The sequence below is a fragment of the Colias eurytheme genome, chromosome 27 (genome assembly GCF_061535395.1).
Source record: "Colias eurytheme isolate Ceu_HAF_F1 chromosome 27, ilColEury1 Martin Lab GWU primary, whole genome shotgun sequence".
Classification (NCBI taxonomy): domain Eukaryota; kingdom Metazoa; phylum Arthropoda; class Insecta; order Lepidoptera; family Pieridae; genus Colias; species Colias eurytheme.
In genome coordinates this window covers 2,310,365-2,336,042 of record NC_143006.1, presented here as the reverse complement: position 1 = coordinate 2,336,042, position 25,678 = coordinate 2,310,365, and the positions used below count along the sequence as shown (strand labels likewise).

Genomic DNA, 25,678 nt, shown 5'->3' with positions numbered 1-25,678 from the left:
AATGAACAAAATTAAGGAATTAATATTTATTCCTGACATCCCTATTCCATATTTACAATACAATTTTATAAACTTATAAAAAAGAGCGTGTGTGCCGAGCATACGTGTCAGAATTGAAACTTCTTTGAAAAGATTCTCGGATACTAAAATCGTCGCTTTACCCCATGACGTGAAGGTAATGCCATGACGCGACCTTGAAATTTTACTTTCAACGCGCCTAAAGAAGTTTCACTTAAAAAATAAATAACAATTTGTCTAAACGCCATCTGCTAGAAAACTAAACAATTTAACATACTACACAGATAGTATCGATTGAAACAGAATATTTGATTAAAAATATCCAAGAGTAAAATATTTAAACAATAAACATCAGAAGACACAGAGCCCTCTACATTTTTATTAATAAACAGTCATAGCTTAAACAAACCGCTTTCTAATTTTGCATGATAATATTATGTTCGCTTTAGCTATCTATCAGTTAAGACAACACAATCAAAAAATGGTCAATAGGTTATAAGTAAATTTATCAAGTGGTGAAAGTAGGCCTTAGAGTCTTAAATATTACAACCAAACTCCCCATTTCAAGACTACTTATTTAAATATTGACTAGATAATAATAAACCCACTCCGTTATAAAGATCTCTTCTCAAAAGCTATTTTACTATCCACTGCTGTAATTGTTATGTCGTAGTTTAGCTTAATCTGTGGTATCGGACCATTTTCTGCGTCTGGTTTTACTCTGTACGTTTTGAGTAGCACTGACAAGACGGTTTTTACTGACATCATGGCGAAGGTAAAACCTGGAACGTTAAAGACAGAATTAAAATTGTTGTAAATGTGCAGTAACTTTTCTTTGCTTAAATTAGTTCAAATGATAGACTACTTAAGTCAAATAGGCACGTCTACTCAAAAACTGCATCGGTATATATTTTAAACCACTGATCAAATATTCAAATGTTTGTAATTTCGGTTGAAATAGAAATATAACTACATAATTTTCTAATCTATCTATCATTTTTTACAGGATACTCACCAGGACAATTTCTAGATCCTGACAAGAATGGTATGAAACATCCCGGTGGAACTCGACTGTACCGTTCTGGCAGGAAGCGGTCTGGGTCGAAACAGTCTGCGTCTGGTCCCCAATGATTTTTGTTCCGGTGAAGACCCCAGAGGGAGACCAAAATACTCGCGTCTTTTGGTATAACTATGCCATCAGCTGTAACAGAAATATTAAGCGTCTAACCATTAAGAATATTGGAAAATAATAAAAAAGTATTGATCCTGAAGTACGTCTTTTTATTGAAATCACTCAAATATGTATTCAAACAGACTCTTTATTATCACTGATTTGGAAAGCAGTTTCATCGAAGAGTATATGTATTGTAAATCGAAAAAAGAACAACCTAACAAACATACCTATTTAAGGAGTATAATATTATATCTTAGTCTAAGAATTAAGAGAAATTAGAAAAACACTTTTTAAGGTTAAAAAATAAAGACTTACGAAAAGTAGTTTGTCGTTTCGTTTTTCGAATAACAAATGGTGCTGGTGGATAGAGCCTTAGAGCCTCGTTGATAACGCGTTCCAAATATTTCAGTTTGGAAAGATCCTCCCTTGTTTTTGGTAACATGTCTTGTTCATGAAACTCGGTGTGTAATCTGGCAAATTAAAATATGACTTAAATTATATTCTAACATTGAACAAATAAATTTTTACAGCGTCTTATTTGGTACGAGGTGAGTCGAGTGTCATAAACACATTCGCGCACAAAAAAATTGCCCTAGTTATTTTTTCAATTTTTCCTTTTTTTTTTTCTACCTAATCTACGAGCTATGAAAGTAGGTTTATCTGTTAAAAACAATACTAAACAAGAGGAAAGACTCATAAATATAAACATTTTATTTAGGAACTAACGCAGCGATTAAACATCGTTATTAAAAATTATAAATATAAAAAATTTAAGATAATAAATACAACGTAGAAGAAACCATTTAACTCACTCTTCATAAACTTTCTCCTGCACCACAGGGTACTTAGCCAACAGTATCAAAACAAACTCAAGCACGTTCGTACAAGTGTCTGTAGCAGCTGATACCAAGGTTATCACTTCTTCTCTAAGTTCCACTTCATTGTATTCCACGTCCCGTCTCGAAAACGCGACGAAAAGATCGAAAATCGATAGTTTATTCTGTAGTAATGTGTCTTCATTCACATCTAATACTTCACTTGTCTTTTTATTTACTACCTGTAAGAATAGTGTGACTTTGGTTGCAATAGTAACGACAATATACTTATTATTTTATTATACGTTATGAGCAAGTATGTTAAGAACGTCTGCTTTAAAAGTGGTACAAAACTTTAGTGAAGGCTCCTCATTATCAGCAATGATAAAAATGAAAATACAAGAAGCAAAAGGGAGGAGATTTCTATCCTTGAAATGCGATTTTGAAAATTCTTTCACTAGTAGAAGACTACATGATTTCTTAGTGAAAGATATTACCTATAACTTATTTTTTTCGTGACTTTTAACAATAATTATTATCCCCATTAATTGAAGTAAGTAAATTATATTACCTATATGTAAATGTTTCTCATTCTGTGCTTACCTTATCTAGTATAGAAAAAACTATTTTCCTTAAACTATCAACTTTTTTGTGATTTGGATGAAAGCGAAACAGAAAATCTGGTGTCTGCCAAAATTGGAATATCCTCTTAGTTATATAATCTTTTAGCTGTGACATTGAATTTAGGAGTATTTCTTTATCTTCCGATAAGAATTCTTTGTCTCCCATTCCGGCTTCTGTGAATTATTACAAATGTATATATGTTTAATAATAAATTGAGAAGTAAAAATGCAAAAATGGTTGCAAATAGGGATGTATATGCGAACAAAGTATATTGCAAAAATTCTTGCTTAAAATAAACATAATTTGTTTTCAACATTTAAGACAGTTCTAATATTAGGGAGATCGGAGAGGACTAATGTTTTTACCCCTAACATGAAGACGAACCTTTTCCAATGTATCTTTATAAAGAATGTGCAAGCAAACTGAAACAACTGAACCAATTTTGAAAATCCTTTCTAATTGTCATCTAATTGAGCTAACTCAAGACTTAATTATATTATAATCTACTAAACTTACCCAACGTCACGTCAAAACTATAAGAGTTCAAATAAGGCCATATTTTGACGGGTGTATTGCTTGTAACAGTCGGTGCGATCTCATCGACCAACTTCTGGCTTCTATTCAAAAATATGCGAAAGAAATTAGCAACAAATTTGGGATGTAGAGCCGACACCATAACTTTCCGACGTGGCTTCCATATAGGGACTGTAATCAATTGTTTATATTATACATTGAGCTTAGATCATTACTTAATGATCTAAGACATTGAGTAACAAATTTTCACTTGAGTGATATAACCATACATAATGCAGAAACTGTCCAATATGAATTAAATATTTATTATCCTAAGATTATCCTAGATATTGCAGTCTTATTAATACATACAGAAAAATTAATACAGATTTCGCAGATAGTTTGATGTTTTTTTTTTTAAATATTGTTCTATTTTAGATTGTTATTTGAAATAAACATAATATGGGTAATAGGTATATAGTATAATGAAGGTATATTACGTAGCCCAGCCCGTTTTAGATTTCTAAAAATACGCATTGTGTTATATTGTATCAATAAAATATTTGACATCATAATATTATATTATTATCTTTATACGAGCCCTAAAAGAACAAGGGCCCGGGCACTTCTCCACAGAAATCAGTAGGTATCTGCATAGTGAAATATCACTGCATTTATAACGACCATATTTCCAAGAAATTCGACTGAGATAGTCATAGTATAGTAGGATTTTGCTAGCCATTACCGCTAACATAGCCTAAAAATGTCTACCATTTTGATAGTTTAGTTACCTTATAAATAAATGGATCTGAATTGTTTATTGAAGGTACAAAATAAATTGTAAAAGAATAAACTAAATAACTATCTAAGGCTTCTTGGGCATATTAAATAAAAATAAAAAATAAATAAAAATATTCTGAATTGTTTGATTATATAGGAGTATATCATTAGCAATTTTAAAAGTTTTGAACTAGATGTAAAGAGCTGCTTCGCTCCATTGATTGTTTAAATTAGCAGTATTATTTTTTATTTGAGAAATGGGATTGTGATCAAAACTATTTCTGGTTTATTTAATCATTATAAGAAACAAGAGGTCAAATGATATTCACAAAAATAAAGAACTATGTGATGTAATTTAAAAAAGATTACTACGATTATACTATTATTTTATATACCTAAGTATGGTTATGAATTGAAAATTATAAAATGCCAGTGATTACTCTCGTTAGGTACACGCTAAGGTACTTATGAAAATAAAAATAAAAATGTATACAATAAATACTTTGGACAACAGACACCCTCTCTAGAATATAAAACATTCATTTGACATGTTTTTTTTTAATTAACTAGGTATTTAAAAAAAGCCTTCAAAAAACGTAATTTTGGGTAAAGACTTCGATTTGACTTTATTTTAGCTGTTGAAGATGGTTTCTTTTGTTAATTAATATTTTATTTACGCCTATTCTTTATAAAAATAAATAAAAATTCGTTTACCTGGTGCAAATAACGAGCCGTTCCCAGTTAATGTGCGAAGTACTTTAATCATGTCATCCTTTTCTAAATGATGTTTAAGTAACGCCTCAGCTTTTACTGGATCTGTGCAAACTGAAATAGAGTTTAATAATATATTAAAATATCTATATCTTATATATAAAATTCTCGTGTCACAATGTTAGTCTGCATACTCCTCCGAAACGGGTGGACCGATTCTCATGAAATTTTCTGTGCATATCGGGTAAGTCTGAGAATCGGCCAACATCTATTTTTCATATGTACCACGGGCGAAGCCGGGGCGGACCGCTAGTTACTATATATGTAGTATATTATTATAGCAAAGTCGCTTCCCGCATCTGCCTGTATGACGTATGTAAGCTTAAAAATATTACTTATCTTTTAAAAATATGCAACGCATTTTAATGTATATGAAATGTGAATGTAAAATAAATGCCAAAGTCTGTCTGTCTGCAACGATTTCGCGGTTTTGACGTCTCCGAAATTTCGCTATTTTCTTTTTAATTTTTTTTTTGGCTTCAAACATGTAGTAAAAAAATATTCCTATCCCAAAAGTTCATGAAACTATTTACACTATGTAAAATAAATAAATTAAATAAAAAGCTGATAAACTTAACAAATCTCGTTAGTCTCGGGAAAAGAAACATTAATAAAAACGTTCCAATCAAATGAAAAAAAAATATACATTAGGAAAATACATGAAAGAAGTCGCGGGCAAGCTAGTAAATATCACTACATAGTATAAAACAAAGTCGCTTTCCCTGTCCCTATGTCCCTATGTCCCTATGTCCCTTTGAACGCTTAAATTTTTGAAACTACGCAACGGATTTTGATGCGGTTTTTTTTAATAGATAGAGTGATTTAAGAGGAAGGTTTATATGTATAATAAGATCCATTAAGTTGTGGAGAAGTACTGTTATTTTTGAGGTTTCTAATGTGATGTCGTAAAAAATTACATTTATTCCGCTTACATTGCAAACGCAGGCTGAACCCTACGAGTTTTATCAAAATAATGTACTAAGTATTATACACATTGAAAAGGTCTACAGAAAAGTCCGCGATGGTGTATATCTATCTCTTATGAATAACCCACAATTACTTTTTTTGTCATTTACTTTTTACGACAAATAATGGCTAATTTTCGAAGCGATTTTAACCAATACAGCATTAATCCTTAACCAATTAAATACCATGAATACATTGTTCATTTAATATAGATCTATATGGCCCTTTACACCGTATGATTTAAGTGAATATTTTCGAAGATATTACAGATTTAAAAATTGCGGGACGTAGCGTTTGCGGCCGCCCGGCGTATTTTATACCCGTGCGATGCCGGAGCGGGCCGCTATATTTTTATACCTATACAACGTTCACAATTTTTCTGTAGTGTATTTAGTATCAGCATTGCACCCGTGCGAAGCCGGGGCGGGTCGCTAGTTAATATCTAAAACCACAGACCATGTCAAGAAGCTTATATCTAATACACTGGAGATTTCAGTAGGAACATTAACTTGTAACAAGAAAATATGACCTTGAATGACGCCTGTATGTTTTTTTATCCCTTTCACACCTAACTTGGCAAGTGGGTGGTCATGGGGTCACGTGGTCACGAGGAGACTGACCACTTCTCCCCGTGACCACGCTCGCTGTAAAGTGTTCGAAACGTCGGGAAAATAATAGAATGAATAAATCGCGTTTAAAATCCGTTAAAAAGTCTTTAATTTCTTTTCTGTCACTTTTTTAGTACATGTACTTATTGCCGTGTAAATCTTTAATGTTCCAAAAAATCTAGAAAATTGACTACGTTGGAGAAAGTAAGATAACAATCCTTTATTTTTCTCCTACATTCCAATTATAGAAAACATTTGATTCGTGTGCTAGTGACTGTTGAATTTAGGGATTCCCGGAATTAGTGATGGTTTGTGTTTCGGGTCAATAATAGCTTATGTACTATTATTATGAAATTTTATATTATTTTATATTATTCAAATAATTCTATGACAAAATATTCGAAATAAAGCTGGTCCGTTTTTTGGGACAGTGCCGTAGATACAGGTAACTAAGAACCATTTGGCATGTCCCAAAAAACGGACGTTGTCATGTCATCCTATTTTAATAAAATATCACTTTTATGGGATTTTTTTGCTTTAGAGTCTTTAATTTATCTGTAGAATTAATTTCAATTAAGTTAAAAATGCCGAAAATAATCTTAAATCAGTTAAATGTTGGGTCTATAATAAAACCGGTAGTTCCTCGACCTCCACATGCAGTTCGTCTGGATGTCCAAATCATCGGCCAAATATTATCACATTTAGAAAAACCATCATTATATTTTGTATTAAATGAAACCAATGGTTGCTTGACACGAAATAAGAAATGTTATTTAACGTTTCACACAACTAAATAGTGTGATTGAGCTTGAGAGGGCTCAATTATCATTTGTTAGGTATTCAGTTTAAATTGAAGAATTTTTTGTTATGATAGATAGTGAAAATACTGTGTTACAATAAAACAATAAAATGCTACTTGAAATTGTTTTGCAATGTGTTATATTATGTGAATCTTTTTTTTCATTCAATTATTTTAAAAGCTGTATGACAGCGTTGTACGTTTTTTGAGACAGCAATGAAGACGGGGTTCTTGGCAAAGGCCGTTTTAACGGACATCCTGAAAAACCTACTCACAGAAAATTTGTTTTATTTTTTTCTTTACTATAGTATTTTTAAATCAATAACTATCACTAAAACCAATTTAGATCATATCTGGGTACATTATTCCAGGGCTTGCCGTGTTAAGGGATATATAAATAAATATCACGAGAGATTATAATCTGTTTTTTTAGAGCAGTTAGTTTTTTGTTAATAAAAAGGATTGTTGTCGATTAAGACGAAGAATACTTACAAAAAAATACAAACGGTCCTTGCCATACTTTTGTCAAACCACCTTTTTCAGAACACTCTTTGCTCGTTTCCATCATCGCATTCATTATAACTAAAACAAATATATTTTAGTATAAGATATCGAATATATATAAATAAATAAAACATAATATAAATAAATGTTGTACCTATCTTCAACTTTTTTTGAAATTTTTATAACACTCTAACTTTCGCCTAAAAAATTAAATGAAAATTTAGAACAACAACAAAACCTTAAATAATTATGATTTTAAATAATTTGAAAACATTGAAATAACACTATTACGTAAGTCCACATTAGTCATTAAAACATTCTATCAAGTTCTTTCAAATTGTCATAAAAAATAAAAAGTAAGTAATTATCTTCTTTTTATATATAAAAATGAATCGCAAAATGTGTTGGTAAGCGCATAACTCGAGAACGGCTGAACTGATTTCGATAATTCTTTTTTTATTATATTCCTTGAAGTACGAGGATGGTTCTTATGTAGAGAAAACGTAAATATTATATACCACGGGCGAAGCCGGGGCGGACCGCTAGTTTCACATAAATCTTAATATATATATATATATATATATGTTACCGGAAATGTATGAAATCAAGGAATTGTATAGAAATCCTAGGAAATGTGTACAATTCCGATACCATTTAGGAAATGTATAAAATATTGTTTAAAAAACTATTTAATGACGGATTACATACATTTCCGTTAACATATAAGTATAAATCTCGTGTCACAATGTTTGTCCTCAATGGACTCCTAAACCACTTAACCGATTATAATAAAATTCGCACACCATGTGCAGTTCGATCCAACTTGAGAGATAGGATAGGTTTTATCCCGGAAATCCCACGGGAAAGGGAACTATGCGGGGTTTTCTCTGAAAACGCGGGCGAAGCCGCGGGCGGAAGCTAGTTTATTATATATATTAAAAAAGTAACTGCAGGTTTCGAATCCATATTTTAACGTATTCTTCTAATTTTTATATTTTTCGACATATTCATGCAAATTCAACAACTTTTAGTTGAATATTATATTTTGTTGTATTTATAAACATAATTTACCCTAAAATCAATAGAACGTATAACTTTTCACACAAAAATAAAAAAAAAACTTAAAAAAAAACTCACTCCTTGGATCACCAAACAAGTATCTCGCATCGCCAAAAAACGGTAGATTTTTCTTTGAAGTATACACGTTTAATGTCGCCATATGCTGGTATATAGGCTTCTTTAATAAATAAATAAATAACAATACTAAAACGCAATAAAATAACCACAGATGCATTTCAAAATTGACTATAATAATTAGACCCTTTTCCTTGCGAATGCTGTCTAACATTGAATAAAATATAAACAGTGTCTTATATAATATTAGCCTAGCTACACAGACTAGACTAGCTATATTTACACAAAGTCTAGACAGAATAAAAAGGCCAATTGATATAATTATCAAACACACTGTACAATGTACCCATCCATACTATATGTATAATATAATTATATAATCCATACTAATATTATAAATGCGAAAGTAACTCTATCTGTCTGCCTGTTACTCAATCACGCCTAAACTACTGAACCAATTAACATGAAATTTGGTATGGAGATATTTTGATACCCGAGAAAGGACATAGGCTACTTTTTATCCCGGGAAAATGACGCAATCCCGGAAATCCCACGGGCACGGGAACTATGCGGGTTTTCCTTTGACAGCGCGGGCGAAGCCGCGGGCAGAAACCTTTCTCGGGTATCAAAATATCTCCATACCAAATTTCATGAAAATTGGTTCAGTAGTTTAGGCGTGATTGAGTAACAGACAGACAGACAGAGTTACTTTCGCATTTATAATATTAAGTATGGAGTATGGATTAATGTTTGGTTATTTAACGAAACCAGTTGTAGTTTTCATGAAAAATGAAGTGTCTGTTTCATTAAAAAATCTAAACTTATTAACATTGGCCATGGGAAACCGAATAAATTTTATTAAGACGCTTTTATTAGCTTCACCTGTATGTTTGTATGTAACCGACTCCTTTCGACTCGATTTTGACCCACTTAAAACCGACGGATTTTGTTCAAATTTTGTACACTTATCAAGGTCCGGCTACAATACAATAATATTAAAAATTTATCCTTTTATCCTGATAAGGATCGCCAGGATCAGATTAAATATATGTTTGTATGTAACAAATTCTCCTTTCGATTCGATTTTGACCCACTTTAAACCGACGGATTTAATTTAAATTTTGTACAGTTATCAAGGACTGGTGACTATGCAATAATTTCATGACTTTCGTTTTCGTTTAATCTACCAAACTAGTAATAATACACAGCTTGTCGCACTCCTGACGTAGAGCGCCGTTCGAATCACAACGACCTAATATTACTTCGTGACGCATTATGTTGATCTTGTTATAATTCCTAAGATATTCCTTTAATTTGCATTATTTAAAAGGTAAAAAAAATCATGAAATACTCAAGCTGACTGACGTATTTAAAATGATAAGAATTACTACCGTATTAGTCTAAGAAGCTTCCCAATTACTGCTTCAGATTTCCCATTTTTAAAGAACTAAAATTGATATAGTATCTACTAGCGACCCGCCCCGGCTTCGCACGGGTGCAATGCTGATACTAAATACACTACAGAAAAACTGTGAACGTTGTATATAAAAACATAGCGGCCCGCTCCGACTTCGTTGAGTTCGTACGGGTATAAAATAGATAGCCAGGCGGCCGGCCGGTATCGCCGCAAACGCTACGTCCCGCAATTTTTAAATCTGTAATATCTTCGAAAATATTCACTTAAATCATACGGTGTAAACGGCCATATAGATCTATATTAAATGAACAATGTATTCAAGGTATTTAATTGGTTAAGGATTAATGCCATATTGGTTAAAATCGCATCGAAAATTAGCCATTATTTGTCGTAAAAAGTAAATGACAAAAAAAGTTATTGTGGGTTATCCATAAAAGATAGACATATACCATCGCGGACTTTTCTGTAGACCTTTTCAATGTGTATAATACTTAGTACATTATTTTCATAAAACTCGTAGGGTTCAGCCTGCGTTTGCAATGTAAGCGGAAAAAATGTATTTTTTTACGACATCACATTAGAAACCTCAAAAATAGCAGTACTTCTCCACTGTTTGATGGATGTTATTATACATATAAACCTTCCTCTTGAATCACTCTATCTATTAAAAAAAACCGCATCAAAATCCGTTGCGTAGTTTCAAAGATTTAAGCGTACAAAGGGACATAGGGACATAGGGACAGGGAAAGCGACTTTGTTTTATACTATGTAGTGATGATGTATTTCTTTTAGAGATATACATGTCCTGTCGCGGACTTTTCTGTATCACCTCTACATGATACACAATTCCGCCATACATTGTTATGTTGACAACTCCCCGGACGGCAACTCCCAGACGGCTAATTTTGTTTCCGATCTTTCCAACGTATATCGTTTTATTTTAGGTAATGTGTACGAAAGCCTCTTAAAGTATATATTTAAACCTTCCTCTTGTAACGTTATATCTAATAAAATAAACCGAATTCAAATCCGTTGCGTAGTTTTAAAGATCTAAGCATATAGGGACAGAAAGGCAGCGGGAAGCGCCTTTGTTTCATAGTAGCTATGCAATGTAATGATAGTGATGATGTGAAATATGTTTAAAAGTTATAATATTTAAACGTTGTAAAAAAACGGTTGATATATTTTGTGAAAAAGCGTGGGGTGCCATGTAGAATGAAGATACCTATCTATTATACAATCAGCTCATGAAAAGCGCTCCACGCTTTTTTTACAAACATACTATGTACCTATTGGTTATTGCTTGATTCCAAGATTAAGAATTATTTTCTACTTTTTAGTTTTATCTATCTTGAAAGCGTGTTTTTTTTAGTTTTTCAAACTATATATTTTATTCTTTTACATGGAGATTGTTAACTTTCCTTGTTTGAAATTACTTTTGAATTATAAATTTGGTAAGGATATGAATTGACGATGACGTCATAAAAGGTAGTGAAAGATATATTTTTATTTTGATACTTATTCTTTCTTCTTGGAACGAAAAGAAAACTATTACAGGTATAAATGAAAGGACAACATACTTTTCGAATAATTTATTTTTGTATGGTACAAAAAGCAAATTAACAAAATCGAGGAATGAATATTTATTCCTGATATCCCTAACCCATATTTACAATACAATTTAATATACACTTATAAAATAATAAATAACAATTTGTCTAAACACCATCTGTTAGAAAATAAACATACTACACAGATAGTATCGATGGAAACAGAATATTTGATTTAAAATATCTTTCAATATTTAAAAAATAAACATCAGGGGACACAGCCCAAAAAAAGTCATAGCTCAAAGCTTGCTTATTTTACATTTTCTAGAAATGTTCACTTCAATTTATCTATCAGTTAAGACAACACAGTCAAAAAGTATTAAATAGTCTATTAGCAAATTTATCAGCAAGTAGTAAAACTAGTCCTTACAGTCCTAATATTACAACCAAGCTCCCCATTTCAAGACTACTTATTTTAATATTGACTAGATAATAATAAACCAACTCCGTTATAAAGATCTCTTCTCAAAAGCTATTTTACTATCTACTGCTGTAATTGTTATGTCATAGTTTAGCTTAATCTGTGGTATCGGACCATTTTCTGCGTCTGGTTTTACTCTGTACGTTTTGAGTAGCACTGACAAGACGGTTTTTACTGACATCATGGCGAAGGCAAAACCTGTAATGTTAAAGACATAATTAAAATTAATTGTTGTAAATTTGCAATGCGTCTTCTTGCTTCTATCTTAAATAACTTCAGAAGATGGACTACTAAGTTAATTAATTAATTCATTACTCGAAAGACTTTTTGTGTTTACCTACTAGATTCATTTAACATTTATTATTAGTATAGATTATCCACTGAATAAATGCTGACTGACAATTTTTAACTACTGATCAAATATTTAATGGTTTTTAATGTCATTAGATGAAGTATATTTAAGCCGATAAAAAATATTCTTTCATTATTTTAGCAAATCCTTAATAGGTACTCCTACGTTATGTATTTCTAATCTATATATCATTTTTTACAGGATACTCACCAGGACAATTTCTAGATCCTGACAAGAATGGTATGAAACATCCCGGTGGAACTCGACTGTACCGTTCTGGCAGGAAGCGGTCTGGATCGAAACAGTCTGCGTCTGGTCCCCAATGTTTTTTGTTCCGGTGAAGACCCCAGAGGGAGACCAGAATACTCGCGTCTTCTGGTATAACTATGCCATCAGCTGTAACAGAAATATAAAGTGTCTGACCATTAAGAATATTGGAAAATAATAAAAAAGTTTTGATCCTGAAGTACGTTTTTTTATTGAAATCACTCAAATATGTATTTAAACAGACTTTTTATTATCACTGATTTGGAAAGCAGTTTCATCGAAGACTATATATTTTATTGTAAATCGAAAAAAGAACAACCTAACAAACATACCTATTTAAGGAGTATAATATTATATCTTAGTCTAAGAATTAAGAGAAATTAGAAAAACACTTTTTAAGGTTAAAAATAAAGACTTACAAAAAGTAGTTTGTCGTTTAGTTTTTCGTATAACAAATGGCGCAGGTGGATAGAGCCTTAGAGCCTCGTTGATAACGCGTTCCAAATATTTCAGTTTGGAAAGATCCTCCCTTGTTTTTGGTAACATGTCTTGTTCATGAAACTCGGTGTGTAATCTGAAATTATAATATGACTTAAATTAAATTATATTCTAACATTGAACAAATAAATTTTTACAGCGTCTTTTTTGGTACGAGTCGAGTGTCACAAACACATTCGCGCACAAAAGAATTGCCCTAGTTATTTTTTCAATTTTTCCTTTTTTTTCTACCTAATCTACGAGCTATGAAAGTAGGTTTATCTGTTAAAAATAATACTGAACAAGAGCAAAGACTCATCAATATAAATAATGTTATTTAGGAACTAACGCAGCGATTAAACATCGTTATTAAAAATTTAAGATAATAAATACAACGTAGAAGAAACCATTTAACTCACTCTTCATAAACTTTCTCCTGCACCACAGGATACTTAGCCAACAGTATCAAAACAAACTCAAGCACGTTCGTACAAGTGTCTGTAGCAGCTGATACCAAGGTTATGACTTCTTCTCTAAGTTGCACTTCATTGTATTCCACGTCTCGTCTAGAAAACGCGACGAAAAGATCGAAAATCGATAGTTTATTCTGTAGTAATGTGTCTTCGTTCACATCTAATACTTCACTTGTCTTCTTATTTACTACCTGTAAGGATAGTGTGACTCAAACTTTGGTTGCTAATAGTAACGAAGATATACTTATTCTTTAAGATGTTTAGAACGTTTACTTTAAAAGTGGTTCGAATGATGAATAAAAAAAATGTTGTGTGGTTTTATGAAACCACGGTAAAAGTGAAACTGTTCGAACGGTTCCGAACACTGCTTTGTGTAGCGCATGTCGCGTGACGGTCGGCTGCCGAGTAGGTATACCTACTCGGCAGCCGCGATACACGCGACATGCGCTACACAGACCAAACAGTTTGAGACGATGTAATAAAAGTTTCACTTTAAAAACATAATTGCAAAAATATTTAAGAAGCATAAAGTTCTTTCTTCATAGCAGATCTGTATCCCTGAAGTGGGATTTTGAATAATAAGTCTCTAGTAGAAGGCTACAATATGATAGGTAATATAAGAAATAAGACGCGAGGCCGGGTTCAATATTAGTTTGAATGTAATAAGAATGTACTCCGATTCTACACAGCTACCTAATTGATGTAGGTAGTTGATAACAAATCGCAGCAAGTCAACAACTATTAGTAAAGTGAGGGTAGTCGGTTCGAACGTCGTATAAACAACGTCCGAGATCCTAGGCACGATTCGTACGAATGCGCCACGATTCAAAGGAAAGCGGCAATTACAGCTAAACATGTTTTGACAGGAAATATAGTGACAAGTATTCATCCACAAAAATATTAAATCAAAAGTTACGTCTAACAGTAGATACAACTTGGCGGCCTTATCGCTTGGAAGTGATTTCTTCCAGGTTTCTTCCTCCTTCTTTTAGTGACATTTTAAAATTATTATTAGCACCATAAGAAATTAGATTACATTTGTAAATGCTTACCTTATCTAGTATGGAAAAAACTATTTTCCTTAAACTATCAACTTTTTTGTGATTTGGATGAAAGTGAAACAGAAAATCTGGTGTCTGCCAAAATTGGAATATCCTCTTAGTTATATAATCTTTTAGCTGTGACATTGAATTTAGGACTATTTCTTTATCTTCCAATAAGAATTCTTTGTCTCCGATTCCAGCTTCTGTAAATCATTACAAATGTAGGTATATAATAAATATTCGGGACAATTTTCACACACTGCACGATCTGATCCCATACTAAGCTTTCGCTTGTGTTATGGAAACCAGATGGCTGATAAACATACATAATATATAATTTTAAATAAATACTTATATAGATAATTAACTGGGTGTAAATTATCTATATAATACATAGACACAGAGCAAACATCTATGTTCATCACACAAATATTTGCCCCGGGTGGGAATCGAGCCCACGACCTCTGGCTTTGAAGGCAGGGCCACTGCCAACCAAGCCAACCGGCTGTTTATTAATAAATTGAGAATTATAAAATATGCAAACGAAATATTATATAATATTCTGATGATCATATATATCAATCATATAGCTATGGAATTCTTGAATTACTATTCAAGAATTCTATAGCTCAAAATATAATTTGTATATCACATTTTAGAGAATACTAATATTAGGGAGATCGAGGGAACGTTTCTAACTAAGTTTTTACCCCTAATATTGTGAAGACGAACCGTTTGCAATATATCTAAAGAATATGCAAGCATACTGAAACAACTGAACCAATTTTGAAAATTCTTTCTAATTGTCCTCTAATTGAGTTAACTCAATACTTAATCATATTATAATCAAGTAAACTTACCCAACGTCACGTCAAAATTATAAGAGTTCAAATAAGGCCATATTTTGACGGGAGTTTTGCTCGAAACAGTCGGTGCGATCTCATCAACCAACTTCTGGCTCCGATTCAAAAATATGCTAAAGAAATTAGCAACAAATTTGGGATGTAGCGCCGACACCATAACTTTCCGACGAGGTTTCCATATTGGCACTGTAATAATAAGTTCAATTATTATATTGTACATTTAATAACACTATATCATCCTTTAATTTTATAAATGCGAAAGTTTGTATGTATGTTTGTTTGTTACTCTTTCACGCAAATACTACTGAACCGATTAACTTGTGATTGTAACAAGAAGTGTTTGTATCATCTCTGATAAAAAATTTAGAGTAAGGAATTTGCTTTTTTTAGAAAGCTTATTTTGTAATCTTTCATTTAAATACAGTTCGTTTTTTTAAGTTTAGAACATAAAAGTTATTGAGGTGGAACGGAATATGTGCGATTTTTTTTGTACTTGAGTGACAACCATACATAATGCAGAAATTACACATACAATGTAATCTTAATATATTTTACACCATTCAATAATTATCGTGTTAACAAGGAACGCATAGCTTCTATTGCTAGAGACTACAGTAACATGTTTCAAAGATCAATTACTATAATTAACGTAACAATATATTCTGAGGACACAGGGCCGGCTTTAAGAGTTCAAGGAGAGTTGCATATTTTATATATAATTTCTTATAGTATATAATTTTAGTAATCTTTATGTTAATCCATACTTAATATTATAAATGCGAAAGTAACTCTGTCTGTCTGTCTGTTACTCAATCACGCCTTAACTACTGAACCAATTTGCATGAAATTTGGTATAGAGATATTTTGATACCCGAGAAAGGACATAGGATAGGTTTTATCCCGGAAATCCTACGGGAACGGGTTTTTCTTTGAAAACACGGGCGAAGCCGCGGGCGGAAAGCTAGTTAAATATAAATATGTATATCTAAGATATTGCAAGTCTTATGAATACATGCAGAAAAAATTTGTACAGATTTTGCAGATAGAAGAGATTTTGTGAAATGTTTTTTTTTTTTTAAATATTATTCTGATTGTTATTCGAAATAAACATAATTTCCATATTTTATGTAATATTATGAAGGTATATTATGTAACCCGCGAAATGATATTCACAAAAAGAAAGAACTATGTGATGTAATTTAGAAAAGATTACTACGATTATATTATTATTTTATGTACCTAATGGTTATGAATTGAACATTATAAAATGCCAGTGATTACTCTCGTTAGGTACACGCTAAGGTACTTATGAAAATAAAAATTACAATGTATACTACAATAGATAGTTTGGACAACAAATATCATCTCTACAATATACTATGTTACGGTCAAAGACAGAAAACGTTCATTTGCCATGTTTTTAAATGAACTATTTTTAACAAAAAAACAGTCGCCTTGAAAAAGTAATTTTGAGCAAAGACTTCGACTTAACTTTATTTTTGCTGTTGAAGGCGGATATTTATTGTTATTATTATTTTATATTTTTGACTAGTATCGATTTAAATAAATAAAAAATTGTTTACCTGGTGCAAATAACGAGCCGTTCCCAGTTAATGTGCGAAGTACATTAATCATGTCATCCTTTTCTAAATGATGTTTAAGTAACGCCTCAGCTTTTACTGGATCTGTGCAAACTGAAAAAGAAATTTTACCAAAAGTTCACGTAACTATTTGAACTATGTAAAATAAATAAATTAAATAAATAACAAAAAAAGACGTGGCACTCGGGGACTGCCGCGGTAAAGCTATTGCATAGCATGCCTTCAAGCCACACCTCCGTGTCCGTCGGAGTGAGGAGCGTGAGGTTTTTTCGTTACGGAATTTCTGGATTCGGTCCCCGCGCTCAAGGCCCGCGATAGAAGCTATGCAATACCTTAATCTATACTAATATTATAAAGAGGAAAGGTTTGATTTTTTGTTTGTTTGTTTGTATGAATTGAATAGGCTCCGAAACTACTTGGCAGATTTGAAAAATTCTTTCACTGTTGGAAAGCTACATCATTTCTGAGTGACATAGGCTATATTTCATTTTCAAAAAAAATAGGCATCCTTACTAAAATTACGATAACGTAATCCAAGGTGTGAAAAAAATATCAAAAAACTACCTTACATCGCGTGCGCTGCGAAAACTATTGATGATAGAACAAAATGATATACTACATTTTTTTAGAACACACCATTATCTACAAAAAATCAGCGGCAGCATATCTCTAACTATTACAGTCATGTCACAATAAGCGTTTTTTTATTGAAAAAAAGAAATTAAAATACCACCGCTACAAAAAGCTCTTTATTTGTACCTTGGTATTAACCCTTATCAAAATAAACGATGTATTATTTAAGACTGCTTCAATATCTTTATATTACTTTTTGAATTATTCGATTCTGACAATCCATTCAAAAGATATCACGAGTTAAAAAAAAATTAAAAAATAAACTGTATTCGGCTAGCTATGCGTTGTAGGCGTCACTCGGGCAGGGGTACGGGAGGGGGGTTAAGATCACGAAATCAGTGTTGCCAATTCAGCTCTTTTAGAGCTAAATTTGGCTCTATTTATCAATTATCAGCTCTAAAAAAAACCATTTAGCTCCTTAGCTTCTTTTTACGACTATTCTAGCTCTTTTTCAGTTAGCCATACGACGGTAGCTTTTTGGCTTCGAATCCACAATCCACACACGAAGTGAAGGTTAATTATTATTGAACGCAGCCATTTCGTATTGTACCAAACCATAGATCATATAGAGATTTTCCCCGCCCGCCCGAGGGAATTCCCCCACATTCGCCGTATACGATTTCTTTCTTGCGCTTTCATTACAAATGGTATTCATTCATCTTACGTAGGTATGTGGAAACTGGAAAGTTTAGTCATTTGAGAGATTAGTGTTTGTTTTGTGATAAAGTTAAGTTTGTTATATGTGTTGATGTTACTAAGTGTGTAATGACGTGTAACAATTATCGCATGCCACTTAGAAGACCCAACCGAGTTTTTGTAATAACATAATAATAGTTTAACAAAATTAGGTGTTAACCACTTGTATACGATAGAAACGTATACACTTGTATACGTATTGAGACATTTCAATAATCCTTTCATAGAATTATGTTCATTTGCCTTGGCGATGATTTCTTTGCCGTGGTCTAATGGCGAAGTTGAACGAGTCTTTAGCCAACTGAATATAGTTAAAAACAAGGCTCGCAATAGACTACACAACACCACCACGAATGCCATTATTACCATCAGGGCAGGATTACGGCGTCAAAAAAAATGCTGTCACAACTATATACTGCCAAATGAGGTACTAAAAAAAATAGGGACAATGGCTTCATACAACAAGGCTGCAGCAGGCCCAAGTGGAAGTTCCTTGGTGATTGATTTTCACGATGATGACAACATATATTACTTATGGTCAGATGAAGATTAATGATACCTAGTGCCCTAGTGCTATTAATAAGAACAATGTTTTTTATTGATTAAAATATAATAAGTTCGAATGGTTTTATTTAGCTCTCTTTAGCTGATAAAGTTAGCTCTTTTTCAGCTCTTTTTTGGCACAACACTAGCTCTAAGCTTGACTACCAAGTTGGCAACACTGCACGAAATAAACTTGCCGCGCGGCTTACTCGCGCGGTCGGCTCCCTACGTGATGGACGTGTGCGGAATTTACGCTTGATAATAATTCTACATATTGAGGGAACGGGAAAACTCTTTCTTTCAAAACGCGGGCGAAGCCGCGGGCGGACAGCTAGTAGCTGATAAACTTAATAAATCTCGTTAATTTCGGGAATGAAACATTAATAAAAACGTTTCAATCAAACGAAAAAAAATATAGGTACATTAGGAAAATACATGAAAGAAGTCGCGGGCACAGCTAGTACCTACTACATAGCTACTAGTTATTAGTCTGTGGTACTAGGTACTTAATATCAGAAACCACAGACCATGTAAACCGTCTAACACTAGCTGTTGATCCGACGACCTTCATGTTACGGTGCATTTACATCAAACGAACATAGAGCTAGAGCATTCTTTCGTGATCTTTTAGTGTAAACAAAAACTCGTATTCAGTGTCGTTCAGTATTAGAACATTGCATAGAATCTTTTCGAAATCACTAAAAACAAACGAAATAATGCTGAAAGAAAACGAACATAGAGCTAGAGCATTCTTTCGTGATATTTTAGTGTAAACGAAAACTCGTATTCAGTGTCGTTATTAGAACATTGCATAGAATTTTTCGAACGCACTAATAACAACGAAAGAATGCTCTTCGCCTGTTTACACTAAAATAATTTGACATAGTGGGGTTAGAATAAGCATTTGCTTGTTTAATGGAAATGCACCGATATATAAATAAACTAGTTGCTCCGCGCGGTTTCACCCACGTGGCTCCACCCCTGTTGGTCGTAGCGTGATGATATATAGCCTATAACCTTCCTCGATAAATGGGCTATCTAACACCGAAAGAATCTTTTCAAATCGGACCAGTAGTTCCCGAGATTAGCGCGTTCAAACAAACAAACAAACAGCTCAGTTCAGCTTTATAATATTATAATAGATTATAATAGATATTCCGTTACCATGACAACCATCTACTATCATTAGCTACGAACGTCATTTGTTAATCACTAGTATTTTTATCCACGAGGAAAAAAATCGAAGCATAAAATGACATGACACTCAATAATTATGCTGTTCTTGACTTAATAATGGCTCACAATTTATATAAATTATAATTAATATTATTAAGGGCTGATTTTTCAATCCTTGGTTAAAACTTATTCGTCGAATAATGTATAAAACTACCATTTTAAAAACGTATTGTAATTGCCCGTATTTGAAGGTTTACGTGACATTTTAATATTATCGTGTAATACTTTATAGGACGGATAAGTTTTAACCAAGCATTGAAGCGCGACTATTATTATAATAGATAACATGCAATTATCATAAGAATGAGAACAATTAAATATTCCTAAGTATATTATTATAAAACTATGACGTAGATGCAAATATATTTTCTATTTTTTTACGGTTTTGTCGTAACGTTTTTATTTATTTATAGAAAGTAAAATCGCCAAAGTTTATCTAGGTATTTACATGGTTTACAAGTGATTGCACCTAATTAGATAGTTATTTTTTGTGTATGTACTATAAAAGCCAAAAATTTAAATTTATAAAAAAGTACTAATCCTATCCTTCATACTTCCTATTAATATAATGCTAAAGATTGTGAGGATGTATGTGTATGTGTATGTATGTTTTTACTCTTTCATGCTAATGAACCGATTAAAATAAAATTTAGCACATATATAGAGGGTAACTTGAATTAACACATAGTTTAGGTTTTCTCCCGGAAATCCCACGGGAACGGGAACTATGCGGGTTTTTCTTTGAAAACGCGGGCGGTAATAAATAATTTAACCCTAGCGAAGCCGGGGCTTATAAATAGATAAAAGCAGAAGAAACTCTTTCTGTCTGTCTCTATTTTTCACGACTTAAAGACATAGAGTACGTATAATCCCGGAAATGGGAAATACGCGAGTTTTCCTTTAAGAACGCGGGCAACGCCGCGTGCGGAGCTTGTGTATTCCATGCCTTAACCCAGAAGCATATAAGGCTCCAACCACACTATGTAAATAACTCAAATGCAATGACTGTGTCATTTCGTCTGTCCAATTAAGCGTGAAACTCATAACGTGGAATAATCTTCGTTGTAGTAGGTCAAATGTTTCCATACTATAAACGTAGGTACTTATATTCTAAAGTGAGATGTTCTGTACATGTGTTTTAAGATGTATGGCTAGTGTATGTGTATGATTTTAATAATTTACTTTAATCATGACGCTTTTATAAAGACAATAGTCACAATATGTGTGCATGCAGAACTGTTAAATTATTATGATTTATAGATGTAAAACCGAAACATTGTGAAAAGGGCATTCGTTATAATGGCCTAAATTAGCTGCGATTTATTTAAAACACATAAAAATATGCGAATTGCTCTTAAGGGACGTTTAGTAAAAGTAAATTCTCGGCATAAAACATTCCTGCTATAATATTATATTGAGATCAAAAGAGCGAATGTTCATTCTAACCCCACTTTCTCAAATTATTTTAGTGTAAACAGGCGTAGAGCATTCTTTCGTTGTTCATAATGCGTTCGAAAAGCTTCTATGCAATGATCTAATACTGAACAACACTGAATACGAGTTTTCGTTTACACTAAAAGATCACGAAAGAATGCTCTTGCTCTAGCTCTATGTTCGTTTGCTCTAAATGCACCGTTGGAGTCGAAAAATAATGTTAAATTGCAAGCAGGTGTTATAGATAACAATTTGGCCACAGATTACTATATCACGAGAGTTATATATATAATTATACTAGCGGCCCGCCCCGGCTTCGCCCGTGGTACATATGAAAAATAGATGTTGGCCGATTCTCAGACTTACCCGATATGCACAGAAAATTTCATGAGAATCGGTCCACCCGTTTCGGAGGAGTATGCAGACTAACATTGTGACACGAGAATTTTATATATAAGAAAGATAATCTTTTTTTTTTTAAGCAGGCGATGGATGATTCGTTTTTTGTTAATAAAGGGATGACACTTACAAAAAAATACAAATGGTCCTTGCCACATTTTTGTCAAACCACCTTTTTCAGAACACTCTTTGCTCATTTCCATCATCATATTCATTATGTCTGGAATAAATATTATATTTTTTTAGAATTGTGTTTCATGTCCCATAGAATGATAAATCAATAAATTATATTCATATATATTTAAAAAATCTATATTATTACAATCTATATAATAACTTTCACCTATAACTGAAAATTTAGAACTACAACAAAACCTTAAATAATGATTTTAATCATTTGAAAATAATGAACTATAACTTTTAAAACTAAATTCTTTCCGATTGTCGTAAATAATAAAAAGTATCTGAAAAAATACTTTTTTATAATAAAAAGTATCTGTAAAAAGTAACTGTTACAGGTTTCGAATCCATTTAACACATTCTTTTATTTTTTTTTATTCTTCGACATATTCATGCAAATTCAATTTCATTTATACACATATAATACCCTAAAATCAATAGAACGTATAACTTTTCACACAAAAATAAAGAACTAAAAAAAAACTCACTCCCTGGATCACCAAACAAGTATCTCGCATCGCCAAAAAACGGTAGATTTTTCTTTGAAGTATACACATTTAATGTCGCCATATGCTGGTATAAAGGCTTCTTTAATAAATAAATAAATAACAATACTAAAACGCAATAAAATAACCACAGATGCATTTTAAATTGACTATAATTAGACCCTTTTCCTTGCGAATGCTGTCTAACATTGAATAAAATATAAACAGTGTCTTATATATCAGCCTAGCTACATAGACTAGCTATATCTACACAGAATAAAAAGGCCAAGTTAAATAATTATAAAACACATCGTACATAGACCAATTTCTAGTCATATAATAAAATCGTAGGAAAGTCAAAACTGTACATTCAATATTTTTTTAAGGATCTACAATCTTTATCGAAGCCAAAAATGTAGTTTTTAGATTTATATATTGTTTCTTTGTCCGGGCTAAACTCAAATTCAAAAATTCTGCAGGGGTTTACTTGAAATTTTACAATAATATTACTAACAGGTCGGGGCAACATAATATACCTAGTCATTTATAGCATCACGCTAAGACCAATAGGAGCGGATCAATGCGTACTATTTCTCTTGCAATCCTCTACCTAAGTAAAATTAATATTTTTTTTATTAAAAATTACTTTTATTTAAAATTAATTTCCAAAATATATCGCTCTTTTACCATGGAATATGTCCTCTAATGCTTTTATTATGGTGACAAAGTCTTGCTCTAACGTAAAATAAACATCTATATTTTATATTCTATGTGCATTCGTACATACCTGAGCGAGCGACGTTGCGCGAATAGTTTATAGAGAAAATTCAAGGTTTACAGGAATTTCTCGTTTATTGAACTATTTTTATATTAACAAATACTAAGACTTTTATTAAATAAAACTTGGATGGGATATATTATCATGGCATACGTCAGGTTTTTGGTTTCAATTAGGTAGGTATATAAATAATATTTTTGTATTTAGAGCGCAAAAATATATGTTCATCAGACAAATGTTTGACCCGGATGGGAATCGAACCCACGACCTCTGGTTTGGAAGGCAGGGCCACTACCAACCAAGCCAACCGGTCCGTCGATAAAGTTTCATGCGTTTCGGCTGTCAGCACCGACGGTCAGCATATATTCATAGCAAAACCAAAACCAGCTTTTTTTGTTTTTTAGAGTTACCAAAATCTTAAAGAAAAAATTATTAATTGAACAGCAAAATATCTTTCGATATCGAAGGTCGTATCGTGTAATTAAGTTTGGAAAGCGAAATTGGAGCAAACGCCTTGTACAGAAAACTGGGACAAATTAAATTGTTTAATTAATTTGTCCGTCTCTGAAAACAAACGTGTTCTTTTGTTGTACGTAATTATAAATTCATAATTAGTAAGATGTACTTACGGATATTTTTCCCTCGTCTGATTAAATTATTAGGAAGGAACATCTAAGCGAGTTTCCGGGAATATTTTGAAAAGATAATTAATCTGGGTCTAATTCACAATAAAATAATCTAAAATATGAAATTCACGGTGTTTTTTGGTTAACCTTTTTCTCATGGAATTTTGTTCATATAGGGTAGGGTATTCGGGTAGGTCTGAGAATCGGACATCTATTTTTTCATACCCCTAAGTGAGTAGTAAGGCAGAACAACGTTTGCCGGGACAGCAAGTAATTTATAAATCGTATTTACTCTCTCAATTAAAATATATAATACCCATTGACCACCGTAAGCCCCGATCGGGGCGCGACACAATAGATTTTCTATTGTGTCTGTGATTCCGAGGACTGATGGATTAGTAGTTAGATAGGTTTTTTTTATAACCACCATTTATTCAAAAGTTAAATAAATGAATAATTATTACCAACATGGTGACGAAAGACGCGAGTTCGAATCCCGCCACGAGATCGATTTTTCTATTCTTTAAAAAAAATATAATTATCAATATACCAACATTTTATACAACCGAAGTCAGGGCGTTTGACTAGTACAGCAAATGCAGTAATCTAACAAGTATTACGTATACAGAATTAATATAAACCATCACACAGTATGTCGCTACAAGCAAGCTTTGAGTCCCTTTGATATTTACACCGAGGGCCAGGGACGAATCGGCATTGTGTTTTAAACGGTTTAATTATTAAAGTTAATCTTAAGAATACAATTATTAAAATTAAACTAAACGTCTTTGAAAGCGCTTTTGATTCATATTACACAGTAATTTAATGTGTTTAGGAAATCAGTTTCAACGGCGAAAAATAGCCATGAAACTCTGAGTGCAAATAAATTGACAAATTTTAGAGAGATATTAAATAGTAATAATAATAATAGTAACAGTTTAAAGCTATAATTTTTTTGGCAGCTTTTAATCGTGACTTCCTTATTTTGTCTCTACGCGTACGGTATTACCTAGTTATAATGTAAACAGTGGAGTTGTTACACTTTTAAGAGGTTATTCTTCAAAATGTGTCAGTAAAGAGATTTAAGATACAAATATATAACAAAAAACATTGAAGGGCTTTTACAGTTATTGTATAAAAAATTCAACGTACAACGTGTAAACTGCAACTACAAACATATCAAAAATCTCTCTTAAAATTGGGGCCCCTAAAATCCTGAGCCCTGTATACTTCGACATCTATTTTAGTTTCAGCGACGTCCCAATATTAACATGACATTAATACCTTTAAGATTTGCGTACATCAAAGTGATTGGAAAACATTTTCAAAGCGAAGCATACATTGCTTTTAAAGCTTACACCACGTTTAGGCTTTGTGCTAAATATTCATATAAAGCAAGCGATGTAAATCAATCTCATACTTTAAAAGATGTGGGATT

General features: G+C 32.3%; 2 protein-coding genes across 2 annotated transcripts; both read right to left on the bottom strand.

Annotated features, from left to right (window-relative positions):
* Positions 1-550: 550 nt before the first annotated feature.
* On the bottom strand, positions 551-8,866 carry LOC149896799 (cytochrome P450 4C1-like). The gene is made up of 9 exons (XM_090117338.1): positions 8,710-8,866; positions 7,561-7,650; positions 4,639-4,749; positions 3,148-3,336; positions 2,611-2,804; positions 2,005-2,249; positions 1,508-1,662; positions 1,034-1,219; positions 551-800 (listed from the first exon to the last, which is right to left on the bottom strand). The coding sequence occupies exons 1-9, from the start codon at positions 8,864-8,866 to the stop codon at positions 631-633; spliced, it is 1,497 nt and encodes a 498-aa protein (XP_089973464.1). The 3' UTR covers positions 551-630.
* Positions 8,867-11,965: 3,099 nt separating this feature from the next.
* Positions 11,966-22,996, bottom strand: LOC149896798 (cytochrome P450 4C1-like). The gene is made up of 9 exons (XM_090117306.1): positions 22,840-22,996; positions 22,302-22,391; positions 17,213-17,323; positions 15,627-15,815; positions 14,776-14,969; positions 13,670-13,914; positions 13,193-13,347; positions 12,717-12,902; positions 11,966-12,352 (listed from the first exon to the last, which is right to left on the bottom strand). The coding sequence occupies exons 1-9, from the start codon at positions 22,994-22,996 to the stop codon at positions 12,183-12,185; spliced, it is 1,497 nt and encodes a 498-aa protein (XP_089973432.1). The 3' UTR covers positions 11,966-12,182.
* Between the last annotated feature and the right edge of the window lie 2,682 nt (positions 22,997-25,678).

Bases quoted from the DNA above. Each gene is read 5' to 3' on its own strand.
- LOC149896798 (XM_090117306.1), bottom strand. From the start codon at position 22,996: ATGCATCTGTGGTTATTTTATTGCGTTTTAGTATTGTTATTTATTTAT. The intron at 15,816-17,212 runs GTAAACAATTTT...TTATTATTACAG, and splicing joins CGGCTCGTTATTTGCACCAG to TGCCAATATGGAAACCTCGT. The intron at 12,353-12,716 runs GTGAGTATCCTG...TTAACATTACAG, and splicing joins AGGATCTAGAAATTGTCCTG to GTTTTGCCTTCGCCATGATG.
- LOC149896799 (XM_090117338.1), bottom strand. From the start codon at position 8,866: ATGCATCTGTGGTTATTTTATTGCGTTTTAGTATTGTTATTTATTTAT. The intron at 2,250-2,610 runs GTAAGCACAGAA...CTATTCTTACAG, and splicing joins TTTTTTCTATACTAGATAAG to GTAGTAAATAAAAAGACAAG. The intron at 1,663-2,004 runs GTGAGTTAAATG...TTAATTTGCCAG, and splicing joins CAGGAGAAAGTTTATGAAGA to ATTACACACCGAGTTTCATG.